The 18521-nt window shown below is 41.9% G+C and overlaps 1 protein-coding gene across 1 annotated transcript; it reads right to left on the bottom strand.

Moving 5' to 3' along the window:
• Window positions 1-7717: 7717 nt before the first annotated feature.
• On the bottom strand, window positions 7718-11368 carry lum (lumican). Its single transcript, XM_062382975.1, has 3 exons — window positions 10919-11368; window positions 9198-10073; window positions 7718-8805 (listed from the first exon to the last, which is right to left on the bottom strand). The coding sequence occupies exons 2-3, from the start codon at window positions 10066-10068 to the stop codon at window positions 8651-8653; spliced, it is 1026 nt and encodes a 341-aa protein (XP_062238959.1). The 5' UTR covers window positions 10069-10073; window positions 10919-11368; the 3' UTR covers window positions 7718-8650.
• Between the last annotated feature and the right edge of the window lie 7153 nt (window positions 11369-18521).

The raw sequence follows: 18521 nt of genomic DNA, 5'->3' as shown, positions 1-18521 counted from the left end.
CATGGTATACAGCGTACTTAAGCCTTTTCAGTGCATGAGACTTGGCCCACTTAGAAACAGGCTGATGCAAGCCTTCGTGTTCTATGTTTGCTGACTTCCACATGTACATGTGCATCCTCCCTTGGGTGCAGGCTTGATCTCTTTTAAACTCCACTCACAAATCCCTGAGTCCTTACTGACCTTTGCACTTTTGCCCTAATTTTGTGCTGTTGCCATCCACAGTGTGATCAGGATTAATGAATCTGGTTGATTGTGGGCAACAGAGGATGTGGGATAAAGAAGAAAAACAAAAATACAGCTCAGTATAATTATAAGGCCCACTATATTGTCTTCAAATGTACAACTCCCAGGAGTCGAACCAGCAAGAGGCCATGTAGCCTCGCTGCCAGGACTGTAAGCATGTGATCCCCAAATGGGTACAAGAACCATGCTGCCACATGTTAAACAGGACAACTAGTAGAGAAAGTGGAATTATAGACAAAGTATAACCTATGGATAATACAATACAAAATAACAGAGAAAATAATTAGGATGACACTGGATATTTATATATACACGGGCGTGTGTCTTTTCATTGAGATTAAGATGCTTTTATTCGTCCCAAACACATGCACAGACATGCAAAGGCACACTCATGCAGGTAGGGAAATTTAATCTCTGCTTTTGACCCATCTGGTGCAGGACACACAGAGCAGTGAGCGACCATGTACGGCGCTCGGGGAGCAGATGTTGGGGGAGTAAGGTGCCTTGCTTAGGGGAACTAGACAGGGTAGGGAGACTCTTGGATTTTTGGACAGATCAATCCAGGTTCGTCTTTTTGTTGTCGAACCAGAGACGAACCAGAGACCTTCTCTGCCCATAGTCCAAGTTTCTGGTTGACCTCCTTTCCAGGAGTGTCACCTTGAAGCAGGTGGGAGGCAGCTCTGAAAGAAACTGCAATGGTTTCATTGTACTGGGCAGTGGGGCGAGGTGGAGCATCATTAACAGTTTGCTGAAAGATCTGCCGGAACCAGAGGATGAAGGGAAATGCAAAGAGGAGAAGTGTTCTCAAAGCAGTGCTCAAGGGAAATCTGTACATAAAGTGAGTATGAATAGTGTAATTGAATATAAAACACTTTGTTCAATGGTTAGCTATAAGGATTTTGATGAGTTAACGTTCACAAGAGGGAAGGCTCCTAGTTTAGCGTTAGGGTTAGGGTTAGGGTTAGGGTTACAGGTAAATCATAAAGCACCAATAGGACGCACTGGCCTTACAAACAAAGCATTGTCAGCAGACATGAGAGGTAAAGGTTTTATGGGAGACAGGTCAGACTTAATCTGGGGGTATTTTACTGCATGCTGGCCAAGCAAATTGTTTTTGCAGAAGATAGCTAGCGTCAGGATTGGTGACCTCTTCACATGTACACCATGAGATTGTGCTAATTTCTAGCAATGACGGCAAAGGCTTGAATGCAACAGGATTATCCTCGCTGAGTTGGAGCAGCACTTGCCATCAGCCATGCAAGCCCATTAGAGTTCCTCCCGTGTTAGCCAAAGGGCGTTTGTGCAAAGTGATCACTCCACTACACACGGTCACTCACACAGCCAGACATGGGACTGTTGAAGGAGCTGTAAATTAACGACATATTGACATTTAGATGAAAACACACATGATGTGATGTCCAAACAAATCTAGCTTGTTGTACAACCCTCCACACCTTTAAGATTAAGATTAAGATCCATTTATTCGTCCCAAACACATGCACAGACATGCAAAGGCACACTCATGCAGGTAGGGGAAATTTAACCTCTGCTTTTGACCCATCTGGTGCAGGACACACTGAGCAGTGAGCAGCCATGTACGGCGCTCGGGGAGCAGATGTTGGGGGAGTAAGGTGCCTTGCTCAAGGGCACTAGACAGGGTAGGGAGACTCTTGGATTTTTGGACAGATCAATCCAGGTTCGTCTTTTTGTTGTCTCTCCGTGGAGTCAAACCAGAGACGAACCAGAGACCTTTCTGCCCATAGTCCAAGTTTCTGCCACTAGACCACCGCCTCTTTATGGTATCATGATAATTGTTTACAGATGGCTAATTATTGTTGTTGACGTACAGGTATACGATTGATACGTTCTCTGAGGATGATGCCGTTTTTTGACAGTCTGCAAAAGGCTTTTGACCTGACACTTACTTAGCATGCAACATGTTAAGTAACAGGACAGCTGGCTTGTAACATCTGCACTGAAAATACACCTCCACTACATGTCCAGCAGCCTCATAAAAGCCTTGTGGATTAAACCTAGAATCAGTCAAAAATGTCCGTGTGACAAGAAATTACATTAAGAATTCTCCATAACTACACAAAGTTAAGACACAGAGTGAGAATAACACTTATTCAAGGTGTCAGAAATGTGAATAAAGTTAAAAAGTTAAAGATGTGTACTTCAACTGAAATATTTAAATATTTGCCCACACATAAGGGACGCCCCTTGCATCCTAATTGCAAAACAACAGCCAATGAGAACATGTGCTTCGACAATTAAATACTACAGCTGCTAAAAGTGATGAGTCAGACTTTACAGATCTCTGAAAAAAACAGATCATTCATAACAGAAATCCATCTGAAAATCTAAGGAGAACCACATGCAGAGGAATATGATAATGCTAATTTCCTGCCAGGGGCTTTGTGTCTGAGCCAGCTATATTAATCTCACCCCAGGTTGTATTTGGACTGCATGGGCTTTTGGAGGATGGGCTCCAGTCCATGGCTTTGCCGAAATCCACCTCATTAAACATTTGGAGGAGCTGGCATGACTACTGCATCCAGTAATGAGAAGGTAACTGTGTTTAAGGGTAAGTGTAGGAAAAAAACAAAACATGTCTGGCAGTGACAGGGATTTTCCAAGATGTGTGTCCAGCAAACACAACTGTTTTTTTTACAAAATTCTGGGTTTAAGATTGTGAATTGATAGAATTGATCGAATCCCAATAATGATGTTATGAAATTAACCTCTAGGCTTTGAAAGGTGCACATCAACGCTAATGATGAAGGCAGTGATCAATACCATTAGCTGTTTGTTTGAATGTCTCACCCCTCCTCTTTCAAATGGATTTATTACAAAGGAAAGATCAGATCTTTACCTGCTTCTCCTGGTTTGAGTGGTCTGCCTGTAGCCAGGTGAGGACTGGTCTTCTTGCTCTCCCAGCGATTAGGTCAGGTGATCGTCCCCCGGCTTCAGCAGCTCTGATTCGGTCGAGACGGAGCTAACCGGGTTAGTCTTATGTTGTTGTTGGTCTGATTCCCACTCAGGCTGCACGTCAGACATGAACTGGTGGAACCAAGAGGATGGAGCGTGTGCTGTTGTGGGTGGGAGAGCGATTGTGTGTCAGTTGGGATGTCCCTTTCAGAGTTCGGGTTGTCTAACCTCCTGCCAGCCCTGCAACCTTTTGTCTGCCTCTTTGGTCCTGTCGCCTCTTCAGTGTAGAAATGGAAGAGTTCACATTGCTCCTGAGGGTTAAAGGGCTGTGACCCCACCCAACTTAACCATTTGGTCTCCAACTGGGCTCTCTACCCATCACTCACCGGTTTATGGCTTATTTCGGTTCAGAGGCCTTGTGGTGGTTTACTGGGCTGTCAGGTGAGGACAGAGAGGAGTGTAGAGGAGATGGAGCTCAGACGTTCACACCCAACCCCTTCCCCCTTTTTTAACAACCCAAGTCTTCTCTTTGTAGTTAATGTCCGTGATGGATGATAAATGACTCGCTGACATCACTTAAGAGAATTTAAACTTGAGGTCATTGCCAGAATGGGCTTCACAATACAACTCTGTGTGTTGTGGTGGAACAGGAGCCTCAGACCACAATTAAAGTGAACCACTTCTTAGCACAAAATGTATTGTTTCTGCAGTGACTCACCCATGAGCTGCCATGGACCCTTTTATTCCCAGTAGACATGGCAGAGTAGGCAACCCTTTTTTTCAACTAGGATTAATGTGAATTTGAGTATTGTAGAGATCCGTGCGGCAGTAGATTGGTTTATCAAAAACTCTTAAAGCAATTGGATTGCTTAGACAATAGAGTTATTCAGGTTTCCCAAATGAAGCATCCCAATCATTTGAATGATCCCCTGTCTCTTCTTCTAGGGCCACCATGTGGTTTTGAGTAGAATGCTGGACGGTTTCCCATTAAATTAGATAAAGAAATGATGTGATCCCTCACATCTGTGGTGGTGGGTGACAAATTCCCTGTTGTTGGGGAACAATATAGACGCAGAGAATATTGGTCCATCTGTCAAAAGGCCATTCCACCAAAATCTGTTAAGACTATTGGATGATTGATGTGAAATGTTGGAATGGATTTATTCATGGCCACAAAATGATGAATACACAAACACAAGTTGTATTAGTCAATCCCTCACAACTGCTGTGTCGGTTGAAACTTTCCTTCTCTTGTTGGGGAACTTTATGAACGTTGGGGAACACGAGTAATTTATTACGGCAGCTGAACTATAAAGTTCTGCAGTGTGATAAATCAAAAGTGGTTGTTTTGTGGCAAAGCTCAGTTTAAAAATTATTTCATGCTGTGACCCCACAACAGACACAAGATGTTAATTATGTTATTCGGTGCACAATGACCTGAAGAAAGTTAAATGTCCAAAAATCATCAGAAACAGTCTGGACTGAAAGATGGACCTTTGGAGTTGAGCTGCGAGGCTGCACCAGCTGATTATACTTTCACTCAACGACCCCAGCACAAGGATGTGAAGCTTCAGGCCTTATAAAAGACTTTATTGTCTAGACTGGGGCAGCAGAAGCTTTGCTCGGGATTTAAATAAGGGCCACTCAGGAGGAAGAGGAGGAAATTGTCCCAGATTGAGAACAGGTACAAGAGACCATACCAAAACATGTGAAATTTGAAAACTGGATCAGAATAAACATGTATCATGTTGTAATAGCGAAGGTAGTGACTAGATTGCTAATGTTTTTAAACCCCAGACTTGTATCAGGTTTACCTTTAAATGATTCCAGTGTTGGATGGCACACAGGGAAACTGTGGGTTTATAAAATCCCCCCCCCCCCCCCCCCCCACCACCACTTAATGACAGTCCAACGCACACACAGCTACTGACTTGCATTTAAATAAGTGGGTCCAATTGTACGCACAGCAGCTGGAATACATTACAGTCACCTGGCAGGAATCGAATGGGACGTCTGGAAACTATTTACACAATAACTATTTGCCACGAATCTAATCTATTGAATAGCGTCTGTTCGAAAAGAGGAACTCTTGACTAATGCACTGAGAGGAAAAAGAAGCAGAGTGCATCCAGCACATGTGGTGCACATCAGCCAGGATGAGTGGTGCTGTGAGTGCACAGGCGGTGGACTAGTGGCAGAAACTTGGACTATGGGCAGAGAAGGTCTCTGGTTCGTCTCTGGTTCGAACTCCACGGAGAAACGACAAAAAGACGAAACTGGATTGTTCTGACCAAAATCCAAGAGGATTCAACCTACCCTGCCTAGTGCCCCTGAGCAAGGCACCTTACTCCCCCAACATGGCTGCTCACTGCTCTGTGTGTCCTTTCCCTACCTGCATGAGTGTGCCTGTGCATGTGTTTGGGACAGATAAATGCATCTTAATCTTAATCTGCAGAGGCACCGTTAATATTGTAAAAACCAAAGTGTGTTAGATTGTGCTCCTGATTTATTACACACGTATTCAGTGCATTCATATATCACAGGGGACCTTTCGGAGGATGTAACAAGGGGCTGTGGTTTGAAGTAGTTTCCAGTGAACCTATATTTCTGTCATTTCTAGCACTGAAATGTATTTGTCATATTTTACCATCTACATTGGAGGAAAGGACGAGAGACCAAGAAGACAGCGGATTAAATTATTTTAAAATCTCATGATTTAAAAAGGAGCAAAGAGTCTTTGGAAAAAAACATGAATGATGATGAAAAACAGACTTTTCAGGCTCTGACTGAATCCAGACTCATCTTCTTGGTCCAGTTAAATCGCCATTATTATGAGTAAATGATTCAATAACACGTGCACGACTGCTGGTTTTGAATTATAGTTTAACCTGATGATGAGAAGTTCATAAACACAATATCCAGAGCACTAAAAGAAATGTGGGGTAGCGGTGAATCTTATGAATCTTGAAATCTTATACCTTCCTTTAATAAAAAAAGGACTTCAGCCAAAATAATAGAACGAAATGCGATTGATTCTTGGAAGCTTTTGAATCACGGTGCAGAAACTAAAAGGAATGTGCTGGTTTGTGTGGTTTTTGTTCCCTCTGGCACAACGGTCGACACACATTTCTCACACTTTTCCAATCACCACAAGACAAAAAGCTTTCCTCTTAAATAAACTGGAACATAATCTTAGAATATGAATAACAACATAAATTCTTATTCTTTTGTATTGTCTTCAAGTGACCTACGAGAGTAAACAGAATTCACTAAAGGACATAGCCGTGATAAACCTGCATGCTTTGTCCTAGAATGGTTCACGATTGGCTGTAAAGGAAGATGAAGGTTTTAGTTGAACCACAGCAGGCAGATCCTCACACAAGCCACATATGCAAACCGTGATGTGTCTTATTGGAAACAGGGAAGCTACAGTCCTCTCTCAGGGATACTAATATTAACCTTCCTGTGTTAAAGCTTCACAGACCAAATAAAATAGTTTTCAAACAGCCGTAGATAATTTGCGGTTTTCTGTCTGAGACAGTTGACAGGAGATTTGCACAGGACATATCTGAAAGCTGCAGGAACGAGTGAAACCCTGCAAACCCTGCATCCCTCCAGGACCAGCAGCTTTTGTTTGACTCCAGCTACAGACCGAACAAAGTTGATTGTGTGTAAACGGACGGCTTGAGAGACTCAGAGTCCAAACAGGGGGATAGAGAAATGCAAATTCAGACCACAACGTAGGGAGCTTTAAAAACAACTAGGCCAAGAACGTAAACAGTGAAACAAGAGACAAGTACGGGCTCTGAATAAAACCTGGAAGGACTTTCCATCCATCTCAGAAGATCTCATTTTACCCTTTGTGTCCCATGGCATGGTTTTAATACTGATATCTGCTACTACACATAACTGCTTGATAAACTGAATTATCTCAGCGGACAATACGATACACAACAATATTGTTGTATTAGATAAAATGTTTGTTTACTTGTTGCTGAAACTAGACTAAGAGCAGAGTTTCTGATGTTGATCATATATATATGTATTCATACAAATTCATAACGAATAAGGTCGCTTCATTTATATCTTTGACAATACTGTGCAACCTTAACGTTTTATTACACCAGCCATTGTTAACCATCTGACTTGTTTACCAAACTTGTCTCTATTTATAATATAATATAATATAATATAATATAATATAATGAAGCACAAACTTTCTTTCAGGATATGTGTTTTTTAACATGATGTTTCCGTAAATGCTCTTCATTAACTACAGGAAATTTAAAAAGCGATATCATACAATTATTTTGGAAACATAGTTTATTCAACTGTGTTTGGTTTCCTCACAGAAAAAAAATCCAAGAGCAGTAACTGAGTCAAAGGCCTCATGAGAAATCACGATGACAAGACGAACCTGAACAAAATGTCATTTCCTCAGAACATGAATTCAATCAGCATGACCGCGCCACCAAGTTGACTTTGTACTTTTGTTCTTCTTCTTCTTCTTCTTTAAAAAAAAAAGCACTTTTCAACTGCAAAACACCTTAACTGCAAAAGCTGTAGTTTATTATCAAAGAATGGTACCATGGGATGCATGCAAGAAGCACGAATGTAGTATACAAAGCAGTGATGCACATGGACAGGGGACAGCGAGGAGTTAAAGTCGTACGAAGAAACAATCTGACTCGTGATTTCTGAAAAGTAAAAGAGACATTCAGTCAGCGGACGTGTTTTTGAGGTCAACGCCAGTGTCATTCATTTCATTTCCGACACCAGGAACCTGGAAATCCTGCTCTGGTTTAGGGTTTGAAGTGATTCCCAAAAGACACTGGATATTTTTTTATTCTCACCACAGGAAAGACGATCAATCAAGTCAATCTCTGGGACTCATTTGCATCAAGATATCGAGTTTTAAGTTGGTAAATATTGACAAACAAGGGGTTAACTCCGGAATCCCCCCCCCAAAAAAAATTCAACTGCAACTATTTTACAATTTGATCATCATTTCTCCCCAAAGGCATAAAACACAGAGTACGCAATCCTCATTATAGCTGGTCCTTTGCACAGCAATGGATTCATCATTGTACCCATATTATATTCTACATGCTAAACACTGGAACACACAAGACGGACAACAAAATGACGCAACAACTGAAAAGAGACTGTGGAGAACTTTAGCCGCTGCTTACTCCGTTAAATCTCAATTCGAATACAAGTTAGGAATGTTTAAAGTGTGTGTGTCTTTAATAAAAGCATAAACATTGATTTATATTTATACAACTTTTTCGTTAATGTACTTTTTATGTTGTTTTTTCGTAGTTGACTTTTTTTATTAAAGTTTTTTGACTCAAAATTTTCCAATTTGCCCCAATTTAGATTAGTTGAAGATTCGTGTGTATCTTACCGATGAAGATACCATTTAATACCCTGGATTTGAATCATATCATGAAGGGCATAGGTTGGAGGGAGGTCCTTAATGAAACAGGATCTCTGAAGCTTGGCGCAGACAGTTGACCGCGTCAGAGGGCATGTCGCTGTGTGTGACGTTGTTGCCGTCCAGACGCAGAGTCTTCAGATGGGAAAACGTGAGGTAATCAACGAACTTGCACAATCTTGACATGTCGATCTCTGCAGAGAAGGAAACATAGAGGGAAAGTTATGGATGTTAGTAGAGCAACAAAATTCTTTGTCAAATACCTTTTGAAAACCTAATGCTGAGGGTTAAAGGTGCAGTGGTGAGTTTTTTACCACAAGTAGCGCTGAAGAGCAAGGTTTTCACACACCGACAATCATACAAAACCACACAGGACTTTTAGCTTCTGTGTATCTCAGCAATGTTAGCAAAAACTATACTATTGCATTTTACACTGTTTGCTGAGAGAAAGTGTTCCAACATTTTCTGTTCCGATTCCACATATCTTTCATTGACGGAGCTAAAGATTCTCTAACTTCCATAAAGGCCCCTCAGGGAAAAGACATTCTGAGGCAAATATCTGAAAATGCTGTTTACTGCCACTCACTGCTGATCTCGTTGGCCTGCAGGTAGAGGTGCTCCAGCTGACGGTGGATCTCAGGGACGGACTGCAGCCGGTTGAACGACAGGTCCAGCTCCAGCAGTGACGACACATTGAAAACTCCAGCAGGGATCCCGGCGTCCGCTAGCTTGTTGTGGGAGATCCTTAGGTACTGCAGCGACGGCAGCTTGTTCAGGTATCCGGCTCCAACACTGTCGATGTCGTTGTAGTCAGCGTAGAGGATTTCCAGTGAGCTGGGGACACCGGCTGGCAGCTTCTTCAGCTTGTTGTGGCTCACATCCAGAGACAGCAACTTCTTCAGCCCTTTGAAAGCCCCAGAGATGGCGTCAGAGGTTAACTGATTGAACTGAAGGTTGACGGAGGTCAAATTCTCTTTGTCGGACAGAAGTCCAGAGGGGAACTTGGAGAACTTGTTGTGTGTCATCTTCAGCTCTTCGAGGGACTTTGAGGGAGGGATGATTGGCTCTGTGAGGTTGTTGTAGCTGAAATATAGCTTCTCCAGGCCGGTGAGTTTGTCAATTGTTCCCTTTTCTACTTTAGCATTGGTGATATGGTTGTTGTCAAGTATGAGCCAGCGTAGTTCAGCAGTAACGTTATCAAACACTCCAGCCTTGATCTCTTCAATCTGGTTGTTCTGGAGGTACAGGTACTTGATACCTGTCGGGACTACGGGAACGGACTTGAGCTTGCGGCTGTCACAATACATGGCAGAGGGGAAGAGGACGGGGCACTCGCATTCTTGATTACAGTTGGGCCCTGAGGGTCCCAGCATGGAATGAGGCTGGTAGTCGTAGTCATACTGGCACAGGGCCACACTGACCAGTACAGCCAACAGGGGTAAACCAAGAGGAGACATGGCTCCTGGGGATCCAACAAACAGGGAAACAGATGGATTAGTTAGAGGTTGGAGCTGCCAAGAGCAACAAAAAGGACAAATGCATCTGATTATCATCACATCAGTCATGATTTAATAAGAAATATAAACTCATTTTCAAACTGACATAACAAAAAAGATGTCAGTCCTGCCCCCCCTCCCCCTCCCTGACACAAACCCTACCCCCTGCCACACCCACTCTCCTGAGTGTTAGTGTATATAATCAATCAAGAGTTCACGTCAACTGATCTTTTGATCTCAGTTGTTTGTGTCATCGTAGCTTGGACCCAAATCATCTTGATGGATTTCTACATAAACCACCAATGGGAGCAATGCAGATGCTGCAATGATGCACAAAACACATACAGTAATAAATATAATAGAAATCTTAAGGATGTGTTTAAGATTTGAAACACACAAGGAAATAAATCCAGACCTAGTTTAGGATTCGTTGCTGTTCAAAATCCACCCTGCAGACAATGCATGACGAGAGTAATGAATTCCAGATCCATGAAAAATGCAGACAGACACTGGATCCAAGCGCAGCAGATTATTTTCCATGACTGAAGTTACCACAAGCTATGAAAGAGTCATTAAAAGCTGGTTTAGATCCACGTAAACAAGTAAGATTTAGGCAATACATCATTGTTGATTTTCTTAATTCAATATGCAAACTGTAAAAGCTTGTTTTTTTGTTCCATGCATTAGTATTCGAGCCTCCTCTGCTGTAGCACTAGCCCATGCCCATCTCATAACCCCATCCGGAAAACAGAAATAAAGAGGAATAATCCAACAGGAAATCACAAAGCCTTGCCACCAGATGCAAGCTTACCTTCGCTTCTCTCTGTTTGTGTGTGTGGGGTGGAGGGCCAGTAGGTAAGAACAGTGTGGTGTTCAAAAACTTGAGGTCTCTGGAGAAAAACACAGAGGGAAAGAGGGAGAGAGGGGGAGGAGAGAGAGGAGAGAGAGAGAGAGAGAGAGAGAGAGAGAGAGAGGTAGATGGAGAGACAGAAAAGGGAAAAACAGAGGAGGTGGGAGGAGAGGAGGTTTCTGCTTCCTGGAGTTGGTCAAGTCGTCATATGAATCGAAGTTGACATCAGTGTCTGTGGAGCATCATCCCAAAAGCTGTGCTAACTGACCTGGAGCAGGTGCAAAAGGACCCGGGATGTTTCACCTCTAAATACGTACAGAGGCTCCGCCTTTCCTCACTTTCACAAATCAGCTTCCTCTCTTAATTGTCCTCCCGAAAAAGTGTTTGCAAGTTCACCTCGGCGCTGGGTAGACGGCGCCTGGAAAAGTCTAAACAGCAGGAGAAGCAATGTGTGGAAAAAAATGTGAAAATTGTCTCTGGCAGGGATTTGAGACAGACGCCGGTTATGGAGAAGACTAAATTCAATCATACCTCCTGGGCTGTGAATAGGGCTTCGGAAAATCTGACGGAAAAAGGTTCTGAGGCGGCCAGAGAGGTCTTACATAACACTTGAAGCAAACATCTTCTTTTCTACTGTTTTTGACGAATGCACGGCAGCAAGGTGGAAGGTTGAAGCAGAATCCAATTGATCCCACATGTCTTTGCTGTGAATTATTCCTCTTTTCAGTCCTGCACCCTCACATTGTCTTGCCCATGCACTTAAAAGCCCTACAATCATCAAGCTCTACAGTAAGTAAGCAGTCAGGCAAATGGGTGCAACTGACGAGGGTAGGGTTCTACTTATCTGTAAGATGGAGTTGAGGAAGAATTGAGTCGGGGGAGAAAAAGGCCAAATGTTTCTCCCATTTGCTGGTGGACATCCATCAAGCCGTCAGAGCATGCTGGGAATTGACGGCTGGATTTAATTGGTCGCAGTGCGGTCTGTTACTCTACTCACATACCACACTCAGAGACCATCTTGTGGAAAAAACCTTCATTCCTCACATTCTAACTCAAAGAAATCTGATTTCCCAGCACATGTAGGAGGGAAAATGACTTGATTGTTGCACATTTTTCTTCTTCTCCCACACCAAAGTAATTTGAGCCGTTCTCCCTTTCCAGAATTTCTTATTTCCAATACTTGCATCTGAAAGGTCGTCTCACCTCTTTTCACTGAGAGACAACTGCAGCCAAGTCATACGTCTAGAAAAGCTCTCAGCTTAACAAACGGAAAGAGGAATGATCATCTGCATCTTAACTGAGTTTGTGGAACTCAACTCTCACCCACAAATGAACAATCAAGTCTTTTTAGATTTCAGGTCGATTTCAAGTTTGTCCCAAGCTAACGGGAATCCTTCAGCGGAACAGAGGAGTGGTTTGATACTAACTTTCTGCAGCTGGGCCGCCAGCATAGCTAGTTGGTTAGCTTCAGCACGTTTCTGCTCTTAATGAATCCTGGGATACGTCGGCCTGGGAAGGATCCACCCATTGGAAACCTTCATGGCTCAGGGATGCTAGAAGAAGGATGTATAGTCACGCTGCTGTGATACATCAGTCTTCAAACGCAGCCTTCTTAGGACATGGCCCCTGAATTGGGACGCAGCTCTGGTTTCCTGTAGGGAAGGCTTGTTAAATTTACTTTTGCTTTAGATTTGGTCTCTCTGTTGTCTGAAAGGCCGAAATCTCTATTCACTACAGTTCTTCTTCATGACATCTTCACAACTGATGTTGGGAAAGAGAAGCCAGATGTGCTACGTCTGTGATGCAGCTGTTGCATAATGCTTCATAACACATGGTGCATATGTGCTGTTCTGCACGTTATCCAATAGATGCCCCTTTTTTCACGAGCTCCATGTAGATGTCCCATTCAACCAATATCTCCATGACTGCACTGATTCATTTAGTAAAATTCAAAACAAATTATTTTCCATAATTTGCATTAATGGTCACACTGTCCTCTTCAAACGGGCAAAGGTTGGACAAACCCCCCTCCGAATCATCTGCTCCTTTGTTCCGGACACAATTGCCCTTCGTCAGCAAACAGCCCAAAACATTTCTTTGGTTGAGGTCGGGGTGTCGTCACCTCCGTCCAAAGCAAGTTCTCCTGTGAACCCAGACTCCAGCTGTTCCCAGACGGCTGTGGAAAACAAACATTCTGTCATTCTGCTTAGTCACCGTGCTTTGTGTTGATGTCTCGTGTTCTCGTGTCCTTTCCATTCGACCAGATGGCAGACGTCGACTTTCTTTTCCAGATTATTTTTCCAGATACTTTGTTTGCACTTAACCGTACGTTGTGTAATTCTCTTCTCAGTGGGAGAGGTTACAATAACGCAATGTCTCAAATCATTTGATCATTTTCTGGTGAAAGTAAAAGAAACAGTGATGTGAGTTTTTCTTACTTTTTAGTTTAGAAGAATGTGTTTAAATAGCTTTTGACTTTATAACGAGATTGATCAACAAAGCAGGAAATGCTTGAACGTCACTGGTAGTTTTTTCGGACAGTAAGAGCATTCATTGTTGCTGTAATGTGGATTTTGATGGTAAAGTAATGCTGTGTCCTTATTTTCAGTAGTTTTTTCAAAGTAGTATTGTATTTGAATATTTTTTAAGGTGTGTCGAGATCCTAAGCGATTTAGTTCCAGAAACAATCCTCATTAAAGGCGCAAGGCTCTTATTTTGAAACATGTGACGGGTCATGTTCATCATCACAAGCATGAATGTGTGAAAAGACGTCGGTGAGATGAGATGCGTGAACACAGACGTGATCCATATGTGAGTAAGGGCCCAAAAATGATCAAAATATCGTAATTATCATACATCTTGCAACACTGCATAGATGGTTAACATGACAGCGAAGTGAAGATATCATCTGGATCGCCCCCTGGTGGCTGGCTGCAGTATAGGTCATTATTGTAGCTCTCTCCATGTTAGCAGATGGGACCTGGGCCAAACTAAAACATTTGAAGTGCACCAAATAAATGTTTTCAAAGATGGTTTATGTCATTTGAGGTTGTTCTTATCAAACTGATTTAGTTTCTGATGTTGCACTAATTGGGGTTTTTGGCACTATAAAAAGGGGGTGAAATGTCATATATGAAAATCTGTGATGTGCCAACTCTGGCTACAAATAACATCATGAGCACAAGATGGCTGCTCTCATATACAGACAATTTAGGGTTCATTTTTGGACAGCGGGAGAAGGTGAAGATGTGTCGTCCATCTTTAATTACAATCAACTAGCTCAGCCAAATAACGGGGCTAATGTTAGCTTAATAAGCTAAGTAACCAAATTATCTATTAGTAGTCATATTTTCCAGTAAAGGTCTTCAGATTCTGGGTAGAAATAAGTTTTTGATCACCTGTTTTAATTTAAGTGCTACAGCTATCATTTCTCTCTGTGTCTTAATCGGAAAGCAAATTTTAAGGATGAAAAATGATAACAACAGTCTTCTGTCTTCTTCTGTATGAGAAGGGTTTCTTTAAAAAACAACTTCTGATGTTTTTAACTTTAAGCTTTGGCTCTTTCTTTCCTTCAAGTGAGTGACGTCATCCTTCCTGAGTGATTTACAGCACAAGTAGCAGCACTGCATAATATTCACTGTAAATCAAAGATCAAAAAATTAAAGGCAAGAACTGGCACATGAGTTGATCTGACACGTGTGAAAGTGCAGCACCAACCATCATCCCTGTCAACGCCACACGGAGAAAAACTTTACAACTGGGATACTCATGCACGTGATTCGACAGAGGTACACAGATGGAGATCCAAGCGAGCATATTAGCAAACGGGGATATTCTTGGACGTCTTGGCAGGGACACACAGAAGCTTCTAATAAAAATCTCAGACGTCGCCCAGACACCACCTTCTGTTCCCACCACGTGGTCGTGTGGTAAGCGCTGCTTAGAGCTCTCATCCCCGGGCAGGCCGGGAGATACTCTCACCCGGTCGCTTTGGTCCCATGTGCCGAGAGAGTCAACCGGCACCGAGAAGATCCGCTCGAGGCTTCAGTGCCGCCTGAGTCACACAGGCCCCCATGTATCCGTCTGCCAGGGGATTGGAGTTTGTTGACTTGTTTTCAAACGGAAACTGTAAACCTACCTCTTCAGTTTTATTTATTCATCCTTTAATCACAGTTCACTCTCTGTTATCATCATTAACGACTTTAACTTATTCTTTACTGTTTCTCTTTTATCTCAACTTCTGTTGAACTCTATTTTATTCAGTTTTTTATTGGACATTTATTTAATTTACATTTTTCTGCATGTATTAGTTTCTTGCTTGTTTTGTTTCATACGTTTGTCTTATCATACTGTCAATCCTATGTGGAGCACTTTGAAATGCCCTAACCCGCATGAAAGGTGCTTTATACATAAAGTTTGATTTGATATAGTTCTTAATTATGGGTCTACTGGACCAGCTAGAGAGTATACAGTGGGTATAATCCCACGTGTGTTTGGTCCATGTCAGGATTCACAGTTTTAAATAAGCTGCTCTGCACATTTTGCTCTCCGCAGAGGTCTCAGCACGCAGGGTTTGACTTGGTGAAGCAGCTCCGGTTACGTTTGGTTGCATAAGGGCCACAAGGCAGCAACTCAACGTAGGGACGCACTGGCATGTGCACGTTAAACAGTTAAATCACAACACACACAGACAGTGGCACGGAGCCTAAAGCTATAACCCAGAGTGCTCATGGTGCAGCAGATCTGACCAGGGGCTCAAGCTGCATTAAGAGAGAGAGAGAGAGAGAGCGTAGAAATAAGAAGTACTGATAAACCCCACCAGGGGGCAACAGATTGAAGTGCACTCATGGCTCCGAGGTGCTGGGATCAGCTCCAGAGCTTAAACACTGAAGCTTTTCAGTCTGAAAAACAACACACACAAGACCTGAGTCACATCAGAGGCCGAGGAGCCAGAGACCGACTCTTAAAGGTTCCTGTTCTTTAATATGCTTGAATTGTTTGTCACTTAATTCCCAACATTCAAGTGAAAAGTCCTGAGTGTGAATTTAGAGAATCTAATGCAATTTACAGCTTTCAAATATTGTTCAAAAATAATTATAGATACATTTAAGACACCTGATGAATGAGAATTTGATAAATAATCAATGAATTATTGTGATGCTGGTTCTTAAGCACTGAGAGATGTACATTAGTGAGTAATGTGCAGTCATGTGTATCCTTCCTTTAAATCACAGCTTGTACAGCATTCCTTCATTTGACCTAATTCTAGTTTTTATAACTGTATTAAGTGTGTGATTTACAGTGTTTTTATCCTTGTATTTATTCCTATATAACTTTCATTCACGTATGTCTACTTGTTGAGTTTGTGAACCACTTTGTAACTATGTTTTCAGAAGTGCTATATAAAGTATTATATATTATTTCTTTAAATATTTAACTATTATAGGCTGACCTTCAGCTTATTCCTATTTGTGTCAATTTATTTATTTTGTTATCATACACACAAAATAAAATAAATAAATTTATAAATGAATACATAAATATAATAGTAATAATAATAAATAATAATAAATAAATATGTATCATGAGAATATTTTAAACAAATACAAATATGTATGGGCTGAAGTGATGATAAAAACTCAGAAACAAGATCAATGATATAAACTATTTTTCCCTTTTGAGATTTTTATGACAATAATGTCAGAAGGGACAAAGTGAGAAAATCTAAATTGTTATGATTATTGATCATTAAACTACACAGCGTTTTTTTTTCCATCTCTTTTCTTTAACCATAACGTTTCCCATTACAGTAATGTAAATGACTGAAGGGGATTTAAATCGCTGGTGGCTCACGGGCCACAAATGCGCCTTGTGCAAATATTTTTGTTCCCTTCAGTCCCGGAGCCCATCAATATGAATTCGAGCTAACTAGAAGTGAATTCATGTATTTTCAGACCCGTCCATCGAGCAGCACGGGGCCTGTACCCGGTGACGGGACGACTCAGTGACCGACGCCTTTGCCGTGCTGCGACAAGTTGTTGTTCGCTGGTGTGTGTTGAGTTTGCATTTTCTCTGTGTGTCTGTGTGGTTTCCTCCATGAGCTCCGGTTCCCTCCAACAAACCGTAGAAACCAGCAACTGGAGGCTGTAAACTGAATGCGTTGGCTGTGTATTTGTTTCGCTCTGTAAATGTATATACAGTACATCCTGTGATGGAACCCGACTCTTAGCCAATGCATGCTGGGAATAGCAGCAGCCTCCAGAAGGTCTAGCTGGGGATTCTATAACAGGACGCTGGACTGTACAATGCTGTTTTGATCAAACTCAAAAAGGTCAATCTAACACCTGTGATCTGCCGAACAAAGAAGAAGAAGAAGAAGAATCGGACCGGTATCTCCGACAGGACGGAGGACTTCAGTCTCCCTGGTGTGTTGTAACATCTGCTGTGTTATTGTTTCCAGATGACAAAAGGGCAGCGCTTTGTTCGACGTGTCTGATTGAAGTGGAAATGATGGATGACTTTGAAAAGGGCACATGAAGCTGAAATACGAGATTTCTTTCGCCGGCATGTTTGTGAAATACCTGGAAGAAGTATCTGTGGTTCGGGTTTATATGAATTCACCAGATCCTCATCTTGATTTGAATAAGCACCAAATTGCACATACTGATTTAAATCGGCCAATCAACACGGCCTCATTGATACGCACCCTGTTCGAATGAAGCTCTTTTACTTTGTGGTTCTCGTGTGTGAAGCTTTCTCACCTGTACCGTTTTACCTGAGCCTCCTCTTGACCTTGTGTCCCAGGAGGCCGCCGTGCTACTTTGTGCCGTAGCTCCCGCGACGCCGCACAAATAATCCATTCACATCATCCACAATATGCAACTTCTGCTCATTCCATCCATCAAAAACTGCTACTTTTTCCATTAGTACTTTTATTTTGTTTCAGGACACCTCAGCTGGAGCCCCTGCTCCGGAGAAAGAAAAATAAAAAAAGAGAAACACCTTTTTTTTTTAATTTGCTGATATATTAAGTCTGCGCTATGGTAAGTGCTTGTGCCTTTAAGTGATGAGAGTTTTTTTTTTAGTTTTTTTTATACAGCATTTATATACAGCGTCTATACATACAACATTCATACCAGTATGAGTGCTGTGGGCATGCCAGTCCACGTACACCCTCAGATTTTTTACTGTACTCTTAAAAAAAAAAAGAAGAAAGAAATAAAAAGGCAGGAATAAACATTCAGAGACGTACATACACGCGATAACAAGAGAATCCAGAAAGCACCCGGTTCAAGTTGAAAGGAAAACAAAATAAGAGCATGCATATAAATCTTTGGGAATGGCTTCTGTTTAAAACATACATGGTTTATTCTACATTTTTTAGAAGCTATTTTCACCTTTTTTATTTATTTTTTAAAGGGAACGACACACACACACACACACACACACACACACACACACAGGGAGAAGAAGGGGGGGAGGGTGGAATGTGATGAAGTGTAAAAAACAAAAACACCCAGAAACTAAATCAACACTGAAGTAAACACAAGAAATCACAATGTGA

This window comes from Platichthys flesus, chromosome 23 (genome assembly GCF_949316205.1).
Source record: "Platichthys flesus chromosome 23, fPlaFle2.1, whole genome shotgun sequence".
Classification (NCBI taxonomy): Eukaryota; Metazoa; Chordata; class Actinopteri; order Pleuronectiformes; family Pleuronectidae; genus Platichthys; species Platichthys flesus.
Note: the sequence above shows the minus strand (reverse complement) of the source record. Positions and strands in the feature narration are given on the sequence as shown.